The sequence below is a fragment of the Radiomyces spectabilis genome (assembly GCF_025331425.1).
Source record: "Radiomyces spectabilis strain NRRL 2753 chromosome Unknown BYT42scaffold_3, whole genome shotgun sequence".
NCBI lineage: Eukaryota > Fungi > Mucoromycota > Mucoromycetes > Mucorales > Radiomycetaceae > Radiomyces > Radiomyces spectabilis.
The window spans coordinates 1447328-1464919 of NW_026251928.1; the positions used below are offsets into that span (position 1 = coordinate 1447328).

Sequence of the window (17592 nt, forward strand, 5' to 3'; positions counted from 1 at the left end):
CACAAGCAGAATCTACCTTTTATTTTTCTTTTTTCTGCCAACAACATCGATGATACCGGCAAGCAATGCATTTGCATATATTCGACAAATTGACCGCCTGATATGCGACTGTCATTTTCTGTGAATTGCAAGTTTACATATTCGCCGGAATACATTCCAGAAATGTGACACTTGTTCATCAGGCGCATCATGTCCCGTATACTGTATAACATAGTCATGACCAATGCAATTGCATACAACTGTAAACTATACTTATCTAAATTCATCACGCCAAAATTTTTTATTCATCACGAGAGATATTGCTTGCTTCTGTCCAAAGTTCCAACGTTGTCTGTGGAAGAAATAAATAAATAAATAAGAGAACTGAAAACAGAAGCAATAATGGCAGCTTATGGATTTATTAAAGGTACAGAAAAGATGAATCTTGGTAATTAAGCAGACATGGGTGACTTGGGGTATCAGGTTTTTGGCTGGAAAGATCTTTGGTTACTTTGTGGGACATGCAAAACCGTTGGCCGGTTTAACCGAAGCGGTGGTGGTCCAAGCGAAGCCGGCGATGTGATAGGTGACTCGGAAGATGACGTTGAGTTTTTGTTGCTTGAGGTTTTCCTGGTCTTCTGGCACCGTGCTCTGCTTGGAGATATAGCAGGCGCCCAACAAGTCGTTGTACGTGTCGGTGGCTTGCCGCTTGGGCCCATAATCAATGTCGATGTTCATGGGAATCGTCTGTGATTTCTTCGCTGCCAATACCAACGGCCCCGAACTTCCCGTGCCAATTTTCTCTTGTGTATTATCGTCAAATACTTCCACGGTGAGGGCTTTGATGTGCGTAGGCACCCAATTTTCCGAATTGTCGGTGGTCATACTAATGTTCCATTTGAGGTGTACTTCAAAATTTGGAGGCGGGCCTTTGGCTGGTGGTTCCTCACGCAGATCAGCATCCAGAAACTGAAGCGTCGGTACTCGCGGCCACACGAAATACCAAATGACCGCCACAATAACGATGAACACAAACGCAACGTACACAATGGTTCGTCTCCGCAATCCGCACCACCGTCGTTTCTTTTTCCCTGAAGGTAACGGTTCCAGCAATTGATGTGATTTCTGGGTTTCGTCGATGGGATCCAAATGATCGACGGTGTCCATGATGATGTTGTCTTGGAGGATCGAGCCTACCGGTCCGTCTCGATCGGGCGAAATGAAACTAGGCAATCGTTCTTCTTCCAAGTAGACGGGTTCGTGGGCTCCGTAGGGATTTCGTCGATGGTGGGAATAAGGAAGATAGGAATTGGCTCGCTGCCCTTCATCTTTTCGTTTTCGATGTTGCCGCTTTTGGTGACCACGCGCAGGCACAGCGTACGGATCTTGATCGTAATAATCGTAATTGTTATAAACATCACCCTGATTTTTCGCTGATTCTGAAACACCCGTGGCCAGCCGACTTGTGCTTGAATCCGATGCCGTTCTGGAATGCATAAAGTCGGAATCCATAGGAATGCCAGTTGATTCGGACGAATCTATTGAGAAAGCTGGGCATTAGTAAAGCCGCAAAAGAATGAGATCGAGCCATGCTAAGGCATGCAGTTGGGAATGAAGCTTTTTACCTGGACTGGGAGGTTTCCTTACGGCTCGATACGGGTCATTGGGCTGGTACATTCGTGCATCGGGTCTTCCATATCGGTCCATGGCTAGAATGCAGCGGTTGACAAGGAAAAGGATAAAAAAAAAGGATAAAAAAGAACAAGGAAAGGGAAGAGAGCCCCAGAAAAATGAATGAATGGATAAAAAAAGAAGGGAAGACAGAATTGATATTCCGATGATAGTTTGGTGAGAAAGATATTTTCGGCCCAACTCGCCTCGTCCAGTTCAAAAAGCGAGTCTGGAAAATGGCACGGATGACTTGAATGAACACACTCTCTATTCTCCTGAAGTATACCCGTCGCTGTAGTGATTGCACGTGAAACTGACTAGTTTATCCATAGCTTGTCCTTCATTTTTTTTTATCAATGATTATTCTCCATCAATTCCTCTTTTTTTCAGCAGTCTCTTTGCTGTGGATGTCTATATATACCTCCGTTGAGTGTAAAATAAGTCCATGAGGACCATGGCCATCTTCGTGTAACGATACACAAAATGAGTGAAAAGCCAATAATTTATCAAGTTTTAAACATGGAAAAGGTGGCTGTGAATGGCGAATGTGATTCATGCTTCCAGACAGCCTAGGCACCGGAATGTGAAAACGCAATAAAGTTTAGTATCATTCTTTTCAGTGACAAATTGGTCAATGACAGTGACAAAAAACGTTGATAAATCTCTGCCAATTTCTGGCTCTGTGACAATCTCAGTGATATTTTTCCACTTGTAAAGTAAAATATAATCAAGTATTCAGACACATCTCAGTGACTTCCGGCTCCAAAAATGAGGTGCCCGGATGGATATCAGCAATAAAATCCCGGCCCAAGGCAAACTCTCAAACATGTTTACATTGGTGTTCGACCAGCTTCAGTTACAGGCACTGATTTATAAATAGCAATATGAAGTTTATATTACTTGAGATGCAGTATGTATTATTTCGATGCAATCTATCTTTCGATAAGCAGTATTCTTTCTTTTAGCTCCTCTCCGTTGTCTTGACTAGCCAACTGTAATTGTAGTGGCCCTATTTTTTCTTTTCTTTATACAAGTTTCACGGTCGGTATGACTCTGAAGAGATATATCAGGAATTCCTGACATTAATCACATGGATTTTAGGGTCGCTGGGAGAAGTGGAGTCCCATATTCACTTTGTCCTTGATCAGTTCTCTGTCCAAAACGTTTCCGGCATTGATGATACTTGAACCCAGCCCAATAAGTTTGCGGCCTGAGAGTACCCCTGGATGATGGACGATTCAATTTTGTGCAACTTGGAGGTATGCTCAAAGTTATTATCACTTTCGAGAACTCCGCATTCTTACAGATACCTCGTTAGTATCCAACTGCACATAAACGCACATTTTATATCTCCCCATTTCATTCAACGCCATAGAAAGAAAAAGTGACCCTATGCCGCCCGCTGTCAACGACCTAAACGCACACCAGTGCGTGATTTTATAGAGACCGTTTTCATCAGCTAAAATGATGTTTCTGAGCTTAATGAAGGAAGACTCTCTTTTTTTGGACGGATATTTTCTACTCGTTTTTTTGAGTTGCAGTTGATGAATTCATTATGTCTCTTGTTGCCAAGCCGTCGGACGCCAAAAAGTGGCGGAGCTGTCAATTTTATTTCACCCTTTCTTGCTCATGCTCGTCCATTATTATTGGCCTTTCGGAATTTCACCCCTCAGTTCTATGCATCCACAACAGTCTCTGAGTGTGACCATGGATCCTTTACAAAGCCTTTGCCGTGTCGCATCTGTTCATCGACCAGTGAATAAAAATAAAATTTGTGTAGTATCTTTTTGCTGACTGAATGTGAGAGAAATGTTAGAGACACAGCTTTGATAAACAAGCTCAAGCAACTGTTCAACGGTGCAAATGAAATAGGCAATGGAGACAATCAAAAAAGAGTGGGTGATCAGAAAAGCCGAATATTCATTTTGCAATCAACCTGACCAAGCGCGTCTGTCTTAATTCGAAGCGCAACAGCTACTGTAGCGGGGACGTTGGAGTGTTTACTGTGATGCTGTCAGTTTAGAAAATTAGAAATCATTAAATTAGGGTTCTAAGTTTGCATTCCCATCGATTATCGGTCGGTCTACGACTTCTCATACTCATCTGCACAGTGATCGTAAACGTAAAAAATAAGACCAACCTTGCTTGTCCCGTAGGTTGCCAAGATACTGGCATACTGTCACAGCGCAGTGGGTATCAGTTGAATACGAGACACTACTTACACAGTGACTTTTCATTTCGTAGACGACGCCAAAAGATCCTAAACGAGCTGTGAACTTATAGCAACAGCTTTCCTAATACCTATTCATGCTTCACAAGATGCGAATTTCCGTGGGTGACATAATGTGACTTGCCATTGCGGGGCGCGAGCACAAGAGAAAAAGGGAAAAAAAATGAACGGACGCATAGCTTCAGTTTTGGACAATGACAGACACGAACGACGCCATTACAGTCAGTAAGTCTTTATTCACAGTTCAGCCTCTCTCGTTTCTACTCTCACACATGCTCCTGGCCTACAGATGAACGCATGCTGGCTGCTTGCGAAAACGATCAGGACGATTTGCTGGCGGATCTGCTACTGCAAGACGGCGATATTCAGTTCAAGGATGAGGCGGGAGGCTCCGTATTCCATTACGCGTAAGCGGTGTGGTGGTATCACACGGAAAGCAATTTTATCTCATCCAGTAGTTTAGAGCCAAGTATGGTGCCTTGAGTTGCATCGAATTTTTGACCCCATTCGCTACACCGGCGCTTCTCAATGCAAAGGATAAAAAAGGCAACACGCCCTTGCATTACGCTGTTCAATACACCGAAGACCCATTTATTGCTCTCGCGGTATCGGACGCTCTGATAGACGCCGGCGCGGATCCCAGGTACAACACTCCATTCTGTCGTTCTTAACTGCAAGCGCATCTAACCTAGTATTTTTTTTTCTTAAAAGAATCGAGAATCGCGATAAACTCGCACCATGGCAACTGGTCCCTCCAAAGAATGATGATCTGAAAGGACTTTTTGATCAAGCCATTGCAGGCTATGAAATGGTACGAGAGCGTGCCAGCCAGACCACCCTGCCGGGACGGACGTTGCTAATCGTACTTTCCTATTATATAGGGCGATTCCGACGCAGAAGACGAACCGCATCGGATGGATTCCGACGATTAGACAAGAAAAAAAAGTGTATGCATTTGCGTTTATCAAGATGTGTTTGGAGATGGTCATGGAAAGGTTAAAAGAATGTAGGATAGAAAAGAGGGAAAAAGGGTGGTAGGCAACTTATTTCAACACGACAGCTGCATTTCTGCTGGCCAGATATGCTTGTACGTTTGGTACGCCCAAGGATCGGATGAATTGGTAGATTTCGGCATTGTGATATCGTAAGCCAGTTTTCGGATCAGTGTATCGCGCATCCAGACCAGTGATATCGCAATACTTCTTTTGCGGTAAAATTGAAGGGGGACATTCGATGTTTTGATCTACAAAAGTTGGGAATGATTAAACCAGTGAAGACTTATCACGGGCGGCTTGCAGTTGTTTTAATTTACATGTTGGTATATCAATGGCCAAATCCATCGTCTTTTCCAGTGCCAGAATTTGTTTAAGATTTTTCGACTTTTTCGGGCCAACGTAGTTGCTATTCTTAAATGAACGTCGCGCTACTAACAAATTCAAAGGTCCACTGGTGTTTTCTTCTACATCCTCTTCCATGAGCGTAGCCTAAGGGCATCGTTCATTTTTCAGCTATTCGTCACACTTTTTGTCTGCACCAAGAACTCAAGTACCTTTTGTTTATTGTTGCTAGCCTTTTTTGATGACGATTTCTTTGCAGCCCTTTATGTAAATTATTAGCGTCAGTCATATAGTCAAAAAAAATCCGTGAATGGGAACCAATGACTTACATGGTCTACTCAATGCACAAAACGATCTCTTCACTGACCTCGTTCGTGCACCCTGCGGACCTAATTTAGGACGGAACAGCTTGAAAAAGACAGTCACAAGCGTCGCGCTGACGACATTCCCAAAAATTGCACGCGGGCAACGTAATCGTTCAATTAATAACCGCTTCGGCACCTCACTGTTCCTTTTTCTCTTTATCTAAAAAAGAACAAAGAATAGCAGAATGGTACTTTATCATCCCAATACGCTCTCTAAAAACCAATGTACGACTGCTAAATTGATGTCTATTTACAGGGTAACTCACAATCCGGAATGCCGCGAGGCAACGATAACAAAAAAGACAAGGTAAGAAGAGGAAGGACCAAGAGACCAATGGACAGAAGACACTAACTAGACCAAAAAAAAAAAAAAAAGGATAAAGACATGAAAAAGAAAAAGTGGGAACCTCCCGTACCCACGCGTGTGGGCAAAAAGAAGAAGAGAGGACCCGACACGTCGACCAAATTACCACAAGGTAGGCTGTCACTCGCTCGTTCGCTTGCCCGTTCATTTCATAAGGATGCGGGGCGCTAGCTATCTATTTATTTAATGGCGCATCGACAATGACATGCTCATCTAAATTGCACTAGTTTTCCCCACATCACGTTGTCGATTGAAAATGCTCAAGATGGAACGTATCAAAGATTATTTACTCCTTGAAGAGGAATTCGTGCAGAATCAAGAACGATTGAAGCCTCAAGAGGAGAAGGATCAAGAAGAAAGAACACGTGTCGATGATCTTCGTGGATCTCCCATGAGTGTAGGATCGTTGGAAGAAATCATTGACGATGACCACGTTATTGTGTCTTCGTCCACCGGGCCAGAATATTACGTCTCCGTCATGAGTTTTGTCGACAAAGATTTACTAGAACCGGGTTGCAGTGTCTTGCTGCATCATAAAACCATGTCCGTCGTCGGTGTTTTGGGTGAAGATACCGATCCCATGGTCAGTGTCATGAAACTTGAAAAGGCCCCCACCGAATCCTACGCCGATATCGGTGGGTTGGAACAACAAATTCAAGAAATCAAGGCAAGTCCTCCTTTTATCAAATTGACTTGTTGCTACCGATGGCTAATTTTTGTGTGAAAACAACATATAGGAAGCGGTGGAGTTGCCTTTGACGCATCCTGAATTGTACGAGGAAATGGGTATCAAGCCGCCGAAAGGTGTCATTTTATACGGTGTCCCCGGTACGGGTAAAACCTTGTTGGCCAAGGCCGTGGCGAATCAAACAAGTGCCACATTCTTGCGTATTGTGGGTTCGGAACTGATTCAAAAATATTTGGGTGATGGTCCCAAGCTCGTGCGTGAACTGTTCCGAGTCGCCGAGGAAAACGCTCCCTCCATTGTCTTTATTGATGAAATCGATGCTGTTGGTACCAAACGTTACGATTCCACATCGGGCGGTGAACGCGAAATTCAGCGTACCATGTTGGAGCTGCTAAATCAATTGGACGGTTTCGACTCACGAGGCGACGTCAAGGTGATCATGGCCACCAACAAAATCGACAGTTTGGATCCTGCCCTGATTCGTCCTGGCCGTATCGATCGCAAGATTGAATTCCCCCTGCCCGACGTAAAAACCAAACGACGCATCTTCAACATCCACACATCACGCATGACCTTGTCCGACGATGTCGACTTGGAAGAATTCGTCATGTCAAAGGATGATCTTTCCGGTGCTGATATCAAGGTATACTTATTGCGCAAAAACAAGAGAATGAGGAAAAAGTTGCAAAAACTGACCCATGCGCATTTTTTTTTCTTTAGGCTATCTGTACTGAGGCCGGTTTGTTGGCATTGCGAGAACGTCGTATGAAGGTCGTAGCGGAAGATTTCCGTAAAGCACGTGAGAAGGTGTTGTATAGAAAGAGTGAAGGAACGCCTGAAGGCTTGTATCTTTAAGCGTAGAAGAACCCCGGTCACCCCAAATCCATGTTGTCTTTTTTTTAATATCATCTTTGCGAGAACGAGTGGTTTAGATTTTCTTTTATCGGCACGCTGGTGGTAGGATGGATTTTTATTTGGGTGGTTTAATCTCTTGGGGGAAAAAACACTTGGCATGTGTTGTTCCACACGACTTCTGATAATACGTGCGGATCGACGCCTCGTACGGCTGCAATGACATGCAGTACGGAACTAGGAGTAGGGATGGTGGTTTTAATGAAAAAGATGCAGGGAAGAAATGAAGAAAGAGTTGCTACTTACCCGATGGTACACGGTTCGCATCGGCTCTTAACCATGCAGCCCGGCTCAAACTTTTCCTTCTTTTTGCTGGGAGGCGAATAGCATGCCTGTTCCTCGGCAGGGATCTTGCTGAGATACTGATGCGAAGCATGCGTCGGCCGAATATCGCACCACGGCGCGTCTTTTTTGATTTTTAATATGCAGGTGTTAGATCACTGTCGACTGCATGATAATGTCTGCGGCGGACTGACCTGTTTCAATCATCAAACGATCTTCTGGGATTTCCTTGACCACTTGCAGGTTCTCTTCGGTTTTCAGCGAACATCCATTGACGCCGATATACAGTCCGAGATCAATCAATGCACGCATCTCATCGATGGATCCGGTAAACGAATGCACTACACCATGCTTGAACTTGTGTCGATTTGTTTTAATCATGTCATAAAAGTCGCCACCTGTATTGCGGTTGTGAAGAAACATGGGCAATCCCGTTATTTCGGCAAGATCAAACTGTTTTTGGAAATAATGCAATTGGGTTTCCTTGGCACAAAACTGAAGTCGATCATAATCTGCAACGGCAACGAAAGAGACGTCAGTTTTTGCCGAGACATCCATGAATCATAATGGATCAGTGTATTACCGAGACCGCACTCGCCAATGGCGACGACTTTGGCGTGTTGTTTAGCAATTGCCAGTAAAGCATCAAAGTAACCTTGTGGGCCTTGCTCAAATGCATCAAATTCGTCGCACCGGGTGGGATGGCACCCAACTGTGCAGTACAACATGTCTACCATATGTCGTTTGAGACAAACCTTCCTTCAAGGAATTTTCTGCCTAGCGAAAGACGAAGCTGTACCTTTGTGTTCACTTTGCTCAATCTGCTCAATGGCCTCTTTGGATTCCGCCAAATTCGTGCCGGTAATAATCAGTTTCTGAACACCCGCCTTAATAGCACGTTGCAGTAACAAGTCCGTGTCGTCTGATAAAGCGAAAATCTGAGTACATGTACAAGAGCGCAGACAACGAATCGCACATTACCGGCATGGACTTGTTTACCGCGATAGATGCCCTTGAACATGGGATCCGTCAAGTTGGCACCAATGTCTACTCTCCATATTGAGTCAATACTCTCATCATTCCACAGACACCCTCTACTGCACTCTCACCTATGAAACGCATAGCAGCTCGCATGGGATCGAGCGATTCAAGTGAAAGAGCAAAGTCAAGTCGGATATTGAATTAACAAGGGCAGTGGGCGGCTTTATGAGCATACGCTATTTTTTACAACAACCGTCATTGAATAAAACTTTGGTTGCAAATACTGACTTGACGACAAAAATTCACATGTATTTTGTATCGACGGTCGGATTGACCAAAGATAGCAATAAGAGACATTACTTCGTATATGAAACGCTGTTAAATATCAAACGTGACAACAGTTTTTCTCTACCTTGTTTCCCTTTCTTTTCCCCCCAAATACCTGAAGATAATGCATCTGAAAAGAAACATTCTCCTCGCCATAATCGCTTGCGGCTGGCTGTATCTGATGTTTTGCCGCACCAACGGCTTCGACTCCAAAACGGCGTTGCTTCAATGTAATTGTCACTGCAGGTAGCGCGCTCTGCCCTATTGGAAAATGCTTTAACTTGCTTCGCTTCTAGATGTGCAATCCATAGCTATCCGCTTACGTTCAACACCATACAGCCCAATACTACTTTGTGGTGCAGTTTTACTTACTTCAATACCGCCTTTTCTCGGTTTTACTTTGTCCGTTACCATGTGCGGTTATATCTATGGATTCTCCAAAGGCTTATTGCCGGCCATTTCTGGTAACATATAATTTAACTGTGCACATCAATAGGGATCCAATGACTGAACCTGCATGCTTTTGCTATAGGCGCTTTTGTTGGTGCCTTGATGTGTTTCAAGTAGGGCACCGTAGATTAAAGCGGTTGTATCTTCTTGTGTATCTCACGGTTCACGTTCTTAGATTATGCCACGGCGTGGATTGGTCACGGTGGATGTCGGCAAAAAATAAAGAACGATACCAAAGTATGCAACAGGCCATTCAATACGGTGGAGTTCATGTACGCTATTTTCAATGAATCGAAAACCGGAAAGGCACTAACATATCTATTTTTTGGGGGTTTTCCCATATGACGCACAAAAAGATGATTGTTTGTATTCGGATCTCGCCGATCCCTTGGCAGCTATCCAACCTGTTCTTGTCGACTATGCCTGGTATCAGCTTCTATCAGTATACGATAACTGCGGCTGTCAGTTGTTTCAAGGTCTGCTTGGAGGTCTGGATAGGGTCACAATTGGCCGATCTTTCACAACCGATGCCCCCCTCGGCAAGACGTGTCACGCTGCTCACCATGCTCCTTGGAGCGACACTTCTTCTCGGTACCACCACTGGGGTCTACCGCTCAAAGATGAAAAAAGCCAAAGAATTCGCCCAGCGTTCATCAAGCAGTTCCCAATTCATATCATGAATCTCTTATTATTTTCGAAATAAAAACTCAGCTTCATGGGGTTTCACCAACTCGCGGGGCAGTAACACGTCAAGTTTTCTGTCCCGCCGTGGCCAGTGAGAGAGCGAGTCCAACCTATTCCTTTCAGTGCGTCATGTTTAAGGAAATCTCTCGTAACAAGGCATTTGGCGGTTACATCGTCAAGTATGAACATGCTTCCGAGCAATTGAGTTGTACCATGAAGGTCAATGTGTTTCTTCCAAAGGAAGCCGACCAAGCCAAAGTGCCCGCCATTTATTACCTGTCAGGCTTATCCTGCAACGAGGATAACTTTATTCAGAAAGCAGGTGCACTCGCTGAAGCAGCCAAGCACGGTTTGGCCTTGATAGCCCCCGATACTTCTCCTCGTACGTTTGTAAAGAAAAATACATAACAATCATGAGCAGCAGGGAAACAACTGACACTTGTCGTAATCAATAGGTGGAGTCAGTATCGAGGGTGACAGCGATCACTGGGATTTCGGCACTGGTAAGCCCCATTTCACTGAACAGCCAACGTTTCTTTGCAAAATGTGTCTCTCACATTCCACGTTTTTGCTGACAGGTGCCGGCTTCTATGTGGATGCTACCGAGGAAAAGTGGGCCAAGCATTACCGCATGTACTCTTACATCGTCAAGGAATTACCAGGCTTGATACACGAAGCGTTCCCTATTGTATGTCAGCTGTCAAGACAATATCAAGAGTAAGGATACTGATGCATTGCTTTATTTTTTTCCTTTTAGGATCCTTCTCGTATTTCCGTGATGGGTCATTCCATGGTAAATTTTTTGATGAAACCGCATGTGATGAGGCAAATTTAACGAATTCTTATCTGGGATACAGGGTGGTCATGGTGCTTTGCAGATCTTTATCAAGAACCCCACCATGTTCAAGGTAAGAAATAGCTTTTCCAATTGAAAAAAGAAAAGAGCATTCCTCATTGATTTCCGTCAAAGTCTGTTTCTGCCTTCTCGCCAGTGTGTAACCCCATCCATTGTCCTTGGGGTGTCAAGGCTTTCTCCAACTATCTCGGTTCCAATCAAGATACCTGGAAGGAATACGATACAGTCGAACTGCTGAAACGTCACCCCGATGTGCATCTGGATGTGCTTATTGATGTGGTATGTTGTGAGATCCGTCAGGGAATGATGCATGTGCATGTTCTTATCGATTTTGTTACTAGGGTACCAGCGACCAGTTCTTGGAGCGTGAATTGAATATTGAAAACTTGAAGGACGTGATCAAGGAATTGGGTCGCGAAAACGAATGGAATATTCGCTATCAGGAGGGTTACGATCACAGCTATTTCTTCGTTGCCAGCTTCATTGCCGATCACATCGCTCACCATGCCAAGGCTCTGAAAGCTTAAAAACAATTTAAATAAATTAAGAGAGACTACATTCCAACACTAAACATGAATAGTCGTGCTCATGTCAAGTCATTGTAAGATTGCCTGTTTACTCCGCATTCGACTTGTTCTTGAAACATTGTCTTTTCTATTTCCTGCAAGAAGACATTTTGCAACTTTCAGTAGTTCCTTTCTCTCTACAGATGCAAATTTTCATTTGAGCATTGAAGCTGCAGTGTGTATCTTAATGACTGACAGGTAACATTTTAAGAGTTTACATGATGCCTGTTATCAAGGTTGTAAAATACGCAGATAGTACGATGGTGTAAAGCTGATTCGTTCGATCTTCATTTGAGGCATCGTAAAATAGGGTATTTGCGAAAAGTGAACCGGCGTATATTAACGTCGCGACCGCGCCACATCGTTCTGTAAGTTATCGAGAAATCATTGGTTCTTGCACGCAATTTTATGAGATGCCTGGATGATACAGTAAACGTTCGTTTTAATACTTAGTTGTGTTCCGTCTCGGTTTATATTTAAGGCAGGCTTTGTTCGACGATCGACTATGGCCTGGTTGGCCACATGTTGGACAAATGGGGTTTTTCGCATTCGATGCTTCGCTTTTCGCTTGTTTTTTTACAGACCTTTGAGCTTCGTGCTTTGCTGTTCTTTCTGCATCCGCATGCTCGGATGTTAGAATTGAGTCGTTCGCAGTGGACTTTACAGACGATGAAGAACCTGCAGCTGAATTAAACTAAATGAGTCGTCTGTATTGATAACATCATTGTCATCATTGTTATTTACCGTGGCGCACAGGTATAGTTTCAGTCAAAGTCAATGATTTCGATTCAGTATTGTAATGATCAAGCTAGAAAGTCGAGCACAAAGGCTTTATTTTTTTCATCGTACCGTCGTTATCGCTTTTCTTCGTTTTCTTCTTTGGATGAAGCGATTTTGACTTGCCCTTGATTTTAAAAGTTGGGATCAGCGGTGGCTGAAAATCGTCATCAGAGGAGGTTGGATTTGGGTCTACAACTATAACGAATGCTCAGACAGCTTTTCATTCCACCCGAGTAATTCCTTTTCCATACCAGACGGTGAAGGCGGAGTCGCGCGCTTTTTTCCATTACGATCGTGATGAGACATAAGGCATAAATAAGGAGCAGTTAGAAATAGTAAAAAAGAATAAGAAAGCAAGAATGGAAAGAGAAAAACTGTCAACTCCAGTGCACTTTGCATCAGTAATGAGCACCAATTTGAAACATGGAATCATAAACCATGCGAAAAAAATTATGCATATTTTTCTGGGAGCCATTTTTTCTACCAACATTCACATGATTATTGCCTTCAATAAAGTTTAAAATCCTTGGATCCGGTGTCGTATTCATCATGATCAATTATATACCCGGCAAAGATCAATCATTCGATCTTTCCTTTGACATAAGATATCCGTCTTTCCGTAAGTCTTGACATTCTTTCTGTTTGTCATCACCTGGTGGAGACCACAATATTCGTGTAATATCCAAATACACACGAAATACAAAGAGAAGGAATAGAACCTGTAGATGAATTCTTTGTTCTTATTTTCATGATGAGTAGTCATATGATTCATAAACATCGGTATCCGGCAAGCTATAATCGTCTTATACAGTAATGGATGAACAAAATATGATGGGAAGGTATCATATGGTGGTATGGTCGATAAAGCATGAGATTGGCGATTGCAACAAAACTGTGTGATGTGAGTACAGTGTCCGAGATTGTACGGAAAAGGAACGACAATGGAAACTTGGATGAATATATTCAGGAGTGACTGAGATGGTATTGACATCAATGAACGGTAGGCTAAATACAACAAAAAGAACCCGATCGAACATTGTTTCCAATATTTTTTTTTTTTTTTGATGAAGCCCAACAATCGGATATCCCTTGGATCTTCTCGATTCCCAATATGGAAATGAAAAAAAGCTCCACGAAAAATTACTTTTATGGTAATACAAACCTTAATTTTGTACTACCTTAAAAACTTTATCGGGAAAGCCTTGCATAGCCTACAGATTTTTTTGACAGCTACTTGACCTTGCCGTCAGACAATCGTACTTTATCGTATCTCGTAACTGAATAGATATTTCATTATTCTTATAGTCTGAGCTACAAGAAGTGTGGCTCGGTTTGGATTCAATAAAAGGGCCCACCATGAGCATCAATTCTTTTTTTTCTCCAATTTTTTTTCTTCTGATGCGAAGCTGCGTCAAGTCCATACAACAAAAACAGTACGTGTTTTTTTGGGTCCATGGGCCGCTTTAGCGATCATACCCACGTTGCTAAACTTTGCATTCAAATGCGGAGCGATGTTTTATGCGGCGACGGAGTTTCTAAAAGTTACTCAAACGACCCTGAACGCGCTACGATATAACCACCACGCTGTAAGTTGTCAGCAACGTAAAAAACCGCGCATCTGCTTTCTCAAATATTATTAAGGCTTATTTTTATATATCAAACACGTTCAAAGTGACAAAACAACTCACCAATGGCGATGAGGTGTAGTTTTCTCTTACCATATTTGGAACGGAGAGCGGCCTATCCTAAACATACCCAAAAGCACTAAAACATCACTCCAGGTACGCCACCCTACCGTACAAACTCGCCAATCCTCTCTACCCTTGAATATTAATTTCAATCCATTATATTTTTAATGTGCTTTCGTCAAGTTCCTGCTGCTTCCATCAAGACCAAGCTTCAAGGCATCCCTACGCAGCTGCGCCGTCGAAAAGGTTGTTCACAGCCGATCGCCCATTCTTCGCCTTTCTGTTGGTGCATCCGTTACAAAAACACGTAAGCATCATCCCATTACTATCCACATTCTGTGTAAACACATCGGTGATACGCATTTCAGTTATTGCGGTAAGAGTATCAAAACCCAAATGACCTTTTCGAATATGTTACCTATTACCTGCTTTAGAACGGATTGGAACCACATCAGGCCGAACGCACGGTATTTTGCTATGTCAGGAAAAAGGAACAGACATCTGTATACGGACAACATTTTTTCCTTTTTCATAGATTAATATTCCAGTTGAATATATTTCTACTAGCTCTATGCGTCCCCAGCCTAAAGTGGTATTATCGGTATGTGAGGCCTCTTACAGTCCTTCAGGATAATGAATATGCCTTTTGTCTATACTGTTAGCATGACTTTAAATAACCTTCAAGACTGATCCATGAGCTGTAATGACCCAGTACCAGGTATTTTGTTAAGCGTACTCTATGCAACATTTCATGGTCGTCGTATCTTTTCTTTGAGAGGAATTTTATTAAGCTCCCCTGACGTTCCAGTCATTGGAAACCACACTTTGATGGCATGGGGTAAGTTATTGTGGAGCTTATTTACAGAACAGTAATCAGTGTTTTGTGTGACATTCGGTTGTGCTTCAAGTCCACCATTAATGCCACTCATGCATTTGTCGGGTATATGGAAAGTTGGCGGGTAAGTATTTCAGCATTGTCACAGGTTCATTCTACACTTCCAATTAACCACCAATTTGTTAAAAAAACAGATATTGGGAGCAAGCTAAGACCAACACAACGATCAAGACACATTGTATTTGACAATATGACTTATGAATGTTGGGCAACGAAAACCAAGGAAAGGACTCCAAGTATGGCGATCGTCGACTCTGCACCTACCTTAACGTCTTGCTCAAAAGCCACACTGTCCTTCCCGCTGGCGTTCGCAACTAATTTGGCCCAGGTATGATATTTCTTGAGATTCCGACATACTCTGACTTCCTACCAAAACCAGGATGGCACAATCGGCGATTTACGATCAAAGCATGGATCGATAAAGCTTGGAGACGCTTTACTGACAGCATGGGTGATTTTTCTGTGGCCGCTGTTCCAAGAGAAGAGGTAGAAGCTTCATACAATCGCTCAACGCCTTCAATAATGACCTCTATTCTGCCACGATGAATAGTTCCAGATCTTTTCCTCTGCCTGACTACGGATTATACACGGCGGATTATCAGTTGTCTCATCGCTTGCTGACATCGATACAAGGTTAGTTATTCTATGCCTTGCACTGTATTCATAACGAGCCTAACCGGTTATTTCCATCATTGTGTAGACAAACAGCAGAATCGCTTCAAGAACGACTCTCCCGTCCTCGTTCCGTTTCCGTTGGTGCCACGTCTTTGGTTCCAATTTGACTGGATGTTCCTCTGCCCTTGCTGGCTGGCCACCAGTAAGTGGTATGATTTTTTACCATCGCTGTCCTCCCTGGTGTTACAGTCCCTCGGTTGCGATGGGGCTCAAGAAGATCCTCTACGCTTGCTGCTTGATCACCAGCAGGCGATATGATTATCCACACTCGTCCACTTTTGTTGATTTTCGCCCGTGGTTCCTCCGCTCTTGGTTGCCCGCTCCTCGTTCCACGCTGTTTGGATGGTTTCTCCGCTTGCTACCTGTGCGCATACGATAATCATCGACATCGGCGTTCTTGTGGAACATACGTATGTTCCACGCTTTGGTTTGGGATGGTGTGGAATTAGTGGCGGAGGGTTGGGGTGGATAGGGAATATGGAGTGGGGTGGGGGTGGATAGCGAGTGTTGAGAATTAGGGCTGTAAGATATGGCTCCGCATTGGTTTTGGGTTGATGCAACTGTGACCTCCTTCGTATTACCGATCAGGCTCGGTGCGATGAAGGGTGAATCATCTTGTAAAGTGGTAAGCCAGACGCCGGTCCAGTGTGAGGGATTAGAGCAGATAGCAACTCGCATGCGGGGATTAGAGCAAATAGCAACTCGCATGCTTGAGATACAGCAACCATGGCGAAAACGGAGGCGAAGCGAAGTTGGCCAGGTATGTCATATATTTGGACTCGAACATACTTTGACTCCATGTTTATAGATTAGGTCGGGATACTCGTTGGCCGTATGATCAAGGCTTGGCGCGATACAGGGAGCGTCAACTTTCAAAGGGTAAGCTGGACCCAAAGCAGGAGCAGGTGAGTTGTGGCTCACACACTTGGTATACAGCAGCTACGGCGAAAACGGGAGACTCAAACAAGATGGCCAGGTATGAGATAGTTTTGAACATTGACTTCTTGTCTAAATGCAGGCCGGGACACCGTAAATATGGCGATCAAGGCTTGGTGGGACGAAACGTGGATTACCGTGCATACAACTGGTGAGGAGACACAAGGTTCAATGTAGGGGACCACAGCAACGACGGGTGCACGGTAACTCACATGGTTTGATAATAAAAGTCATGGCGAAATGGAGGAGAAACGAAAAAAAGGCGAGGTATGACATATTTTTCAAATCGAGCATACTTTGACTTCTTGCTTGACGTAGGCCGGGATACTCTTTGGTGCACGATCAAGGCTTGGCGCGATGAAAGCATGGACCATCTAGCGAACGGTAAGTCAGGATGGGACTTCATTGTTTGGGGGCCAAAGTAGCGATGGACGGTAGTGACTCACACGCTTGAACTATAGGAGCTTTGGCGAAAACGGCAACGAACAAAGATGACCAGCTATGAATAAGTTTAAACTCGAGCATATTTTAACTTCTTGTTTAAATGTAGGTCGTGTCACTCGTTGGCGGTAAGATCAAGGCTTGGTGCAGTGAAGCATGGATCACCTTGCGTCCGGTAAGCTAGACAAGGGTCCAGTGTACGGCACCGAAACAACGATCAGTGATTTGTGACCCAACACGCTTGAAATAGAATAACCTTGACGAATACAGAGACGGCGCAAATATATGACCAGGTATGACTTAGCTTGGAACTTGAGCACACTTTGACTTCTTGTTTAAAATGCAGCACGGGCACTCATCACGGTGGGTCCTTTTTATTGAATCCAAATCGAGTCTCACTTTTTTTTTTACTCAGACCATAAGAATAAATGAAATAATTGATTCAATTGAGCAAGATACGATAAAATACGCCTGTTTGTGGCAAG

General features: G+C 43.6%; 8 protein-coding genes across 8 annotated transcripts; 5 read left to right on the forward strand and 3 right to left on the reverse strand.

The window, feature by feature from the left end:
• Window positions 1-263: 263 nt before the first annotated feature.
• BYT42DRAFT_560229 (uncharacterized protein) lies at window positions 264-2026 on the reverse strand. The gene is made up of 2 exons (XM_051567219.1): window positions 1605-2026; window positions 264-1517 (listed from the first exon to the last, which is right to left on the reverse strand). The coding sequence occupies exons 1-2, from the start codon at window positions 1684-1686 to the stop codon at window positions 487-489; spliced, it is 1113 nt and encodes a 370-aa protein (XP_051426290.1). The 5' UTR covers window positions 1687-2026; the 3' UTR covers window positions 264-486.
• A 2048-nt stretch (window positions 2027-4074) lies between these two features.
• On the forward strand, window positions 4075-4812 carry BYT42DRAFT_543776 (uncharacterized protein; the record flags this gene model as incomplete). Its single annotated transcript, XM_051565716.1, has 5 exons — window positions 4075-4105; window positions 4170-4287; window positions 4344-4523; window positions 4592-4691; window positions 4762-4812. The coding sequence occupies 5 exons, from the start codon at window positions 4075-4077 to the stop codon at window positions 4810-4812; spliced, it is 480 nt and encodes a 159-aa protein (XP_051426291.1).
• Window positions 4813-4923: 111 nt separating this feature from the next.
• On the reverse strand, window positions 4924-5355 carry BYT42DRAFT_611521 (ino eighty subunit 6; the record flags this gene model as incomplete). Its single annotated transcript, XM_051571514.1, has 2 exons — window positions 4924-5123; window positions 5193-5355. The coding sequence occupies 2 exons, from the start codon at window positions 5353-5355 to the stop codon at window positions 4924-4926; spliced, it is 363 nt and encodes a 120-aa protein (XP_051426292.1).
• A 306-nt stretch (window positions 5356-5661) lies between these two features.
• BYT42DRAFT_236716 (26S proteasome subunit P45) lies at window positions 5662-7724 on the forward strand. Its single transcript, XM_051562645.1, has 6 exons — window positions 5662-5770; window positions 5839-5889; window positions 5959-6058; window positions 6174-6613; window positions 6684-7277; window positions 7355-7724. Exons 1-6 carry the CDS (start codon window positions 5768-5770, stop codon window positions 7487-7489), a joined length of 1323 nt encoding a protein of 440 aa, XP_051426293.1. The 5' UTR covers window positions 5662-5767; the 3' UTR covers window positions 7490-7724.
• A 64-nt stretch (window positions 7725-7788) lies between these two features.
• Window positions 7789-8849, reverse strand: BYT42DRAFT_592390 (uncharacterized protein; the record flags this gene model as incomplete). Its single annotated transcript, XM_051570612.1, has 5 exons — window positions 7789-7952; window positions 8023-8340; window positions 8412-8558; window positions 8628-8750; window positions 8810-8849. The coding sequence occupies 5 exons, from the start codon at window positions 8847-8849 to the stop codon at window positions 7789-7791; spliced, it is 792 nt and encodes a 263-aa protein (XP_051426294.1).
• Window positions 8850-9230: 381 nt separating this feature from the next.
• Window positions 9231-10322, forward strand: BYT42DRAFT_642694 (uncharacterized protein). Its single transcript, XM_051572589.1, has 5 exons — window positions 9231-9366; window positions 9433-9600; window positions 9669-9699; window positions 9762-9858; window positions 9943-10322. The coding sequence occupies exons 1-5, from the start codon at window positions 9261-9263 to the stop codon at window positions 10264-10266; spliced, it is 726 nt and encodes a 241-aa protein (XP_051426295.1). The 5' UTR covers window positions 9231-9260; the 3' UTR covers window positions 10267-10322.
• Window positions 10323-11750, forward strand: BYT42DRAFT_560241 (S-formylglutathione hydrolase). Its single transcript, XM_051567220.1, has 7 exons — window positions 10323-10652; window positions 10726-10773; window positions 10849-10958; window positions 11028-11063; window positions 11128-11178; window positions 11241-11405; window positions 11468-11750. Exons 1-7 carry the CDS (start codon window positions 10400-10402, stop codon window positions 11651-11653), a joined length of 849 nt encoding a protein of 282 aa, XP_051426296.1. The 5' UTR covers window positions 10323-10399; the 3' UTR covers window positions 11654-11750.
• A 2577-nt stretch (window positions 11751-14327) lies between these two features.
• BYT42DRAFT_543780 (uncharacterized protein) lies at window positions 14328-17423 on the forward strand (the record flags this gene model as incomplete). Its single annotated transcript, XM_051565717.1, is given in 14 exon segments — window positions 14328-14467; window positions 14728-14761; window positions 15069-15119; window positions 15435-15541; window positions 15606-15688; window positions 15756-15872; window positions 16420-16490; window positions 16544-16609; window positions 16667-16706; window positions 16749-16832; window positions 16985-17050; window positions 17217-17235; window positions 17358-17400; window positions 17412-17423. 14 exon segments carry the CDS (start codon window positions 14328-14330, stop codon window positions 17421-17423), a joined length of 933 nt encoding a protein of 310 aa, XP_051426297.1.
• Between the last annotated feature and the right edge of the window lie 169 nt (window positions 17424-17592).

What these genes read in the sequence shown, in the direction of transcription:
- BYT42DRAFT_560229 (XM_051567219.1), bottom strand. Translation starts at nt 1,686, where the DNA reads ATGGACCGATATGGAAGACCCGATGCACGAATGTACCAGCCCAATGAC. An exon ending in AAGGAAACCTCCCAGTCCAG is followed by an intron (nt 1,518 to 1,604) that starts GTAAAAAGCTTC and finishes CTTTCTCAATAG; the next exon opens with ATTCGTCCGAATCAACTGGC.
- BYT42DRAFT_236716 (XM_051562645.1), top strand. An exon ending in ACGATAACAAAAAAGACAAG is followed by an intron (nt 5,890 to 5,958) that starts GTAAGAAGAGGA and finishes AAAAAAAAAAAG; the next exon opens with GATAAAGACATGAAAAAGAA. An exon ending in GTCGACCAAATTACCACAAG is followed by an intron (nt 6,059 to 6,173) that starts GTAGGCTGTCAC and finishes AAATTGCACTAG; the next exon opens with TTTTCCCCACATCACGTTGT.
- BYT42DRAFT_642694 (XM_051572589.1), top strand. Translation starts at nt 9,261, where the DNA reads ATGCATCTGAAAAGAAACATTCTCCTCGCCATAATCGCTTGCGGCTGG. An exon ending in CAAAACGGCGTTGCTTCAAT is followed by an intron (nt 9,367 to 9,432) that starts GTAATTGTCACT and finishes CTTCGCTTCTAG; the next exon opens with ATGTGCAATCCATAGCTATC. An exon ending in GGTGCCTTGATGTGTTTCAA is followed by an intron (nt 9,700 to 9,761) that starts GTAGGGCACCGT and finishes TCACGTTCTTAG; the next exon opens with ATTATGCCACGGCGTGGATT.
- BYT42DRAFT_560241 (XM_051567220.1), top strand. Translation starts at nt 10,400, where the DNA reads ATGTTTAAGGAAATCTCTCGTAACAAGGCATTTGGCGGTTACATCGTC. An exon ending in AGAACCCCACCATGTTCAAG is followed by an intron (nt 11,179 to 11,240) that starts GTAAGAAATAGC and finishes TTTCCGTCAAAG; the next exon opens with TCTGTTTCTGCCTTCTCGCC. An exon ending in TGGATGTGCTTATTGATGTG is followed by an intron (nt 11,406 to 11,467) that starts GTATGTTGTGAG and finishes TTTTGTTACTAG; the next exon opens with GGTACCAGCGACCAGTTCTT.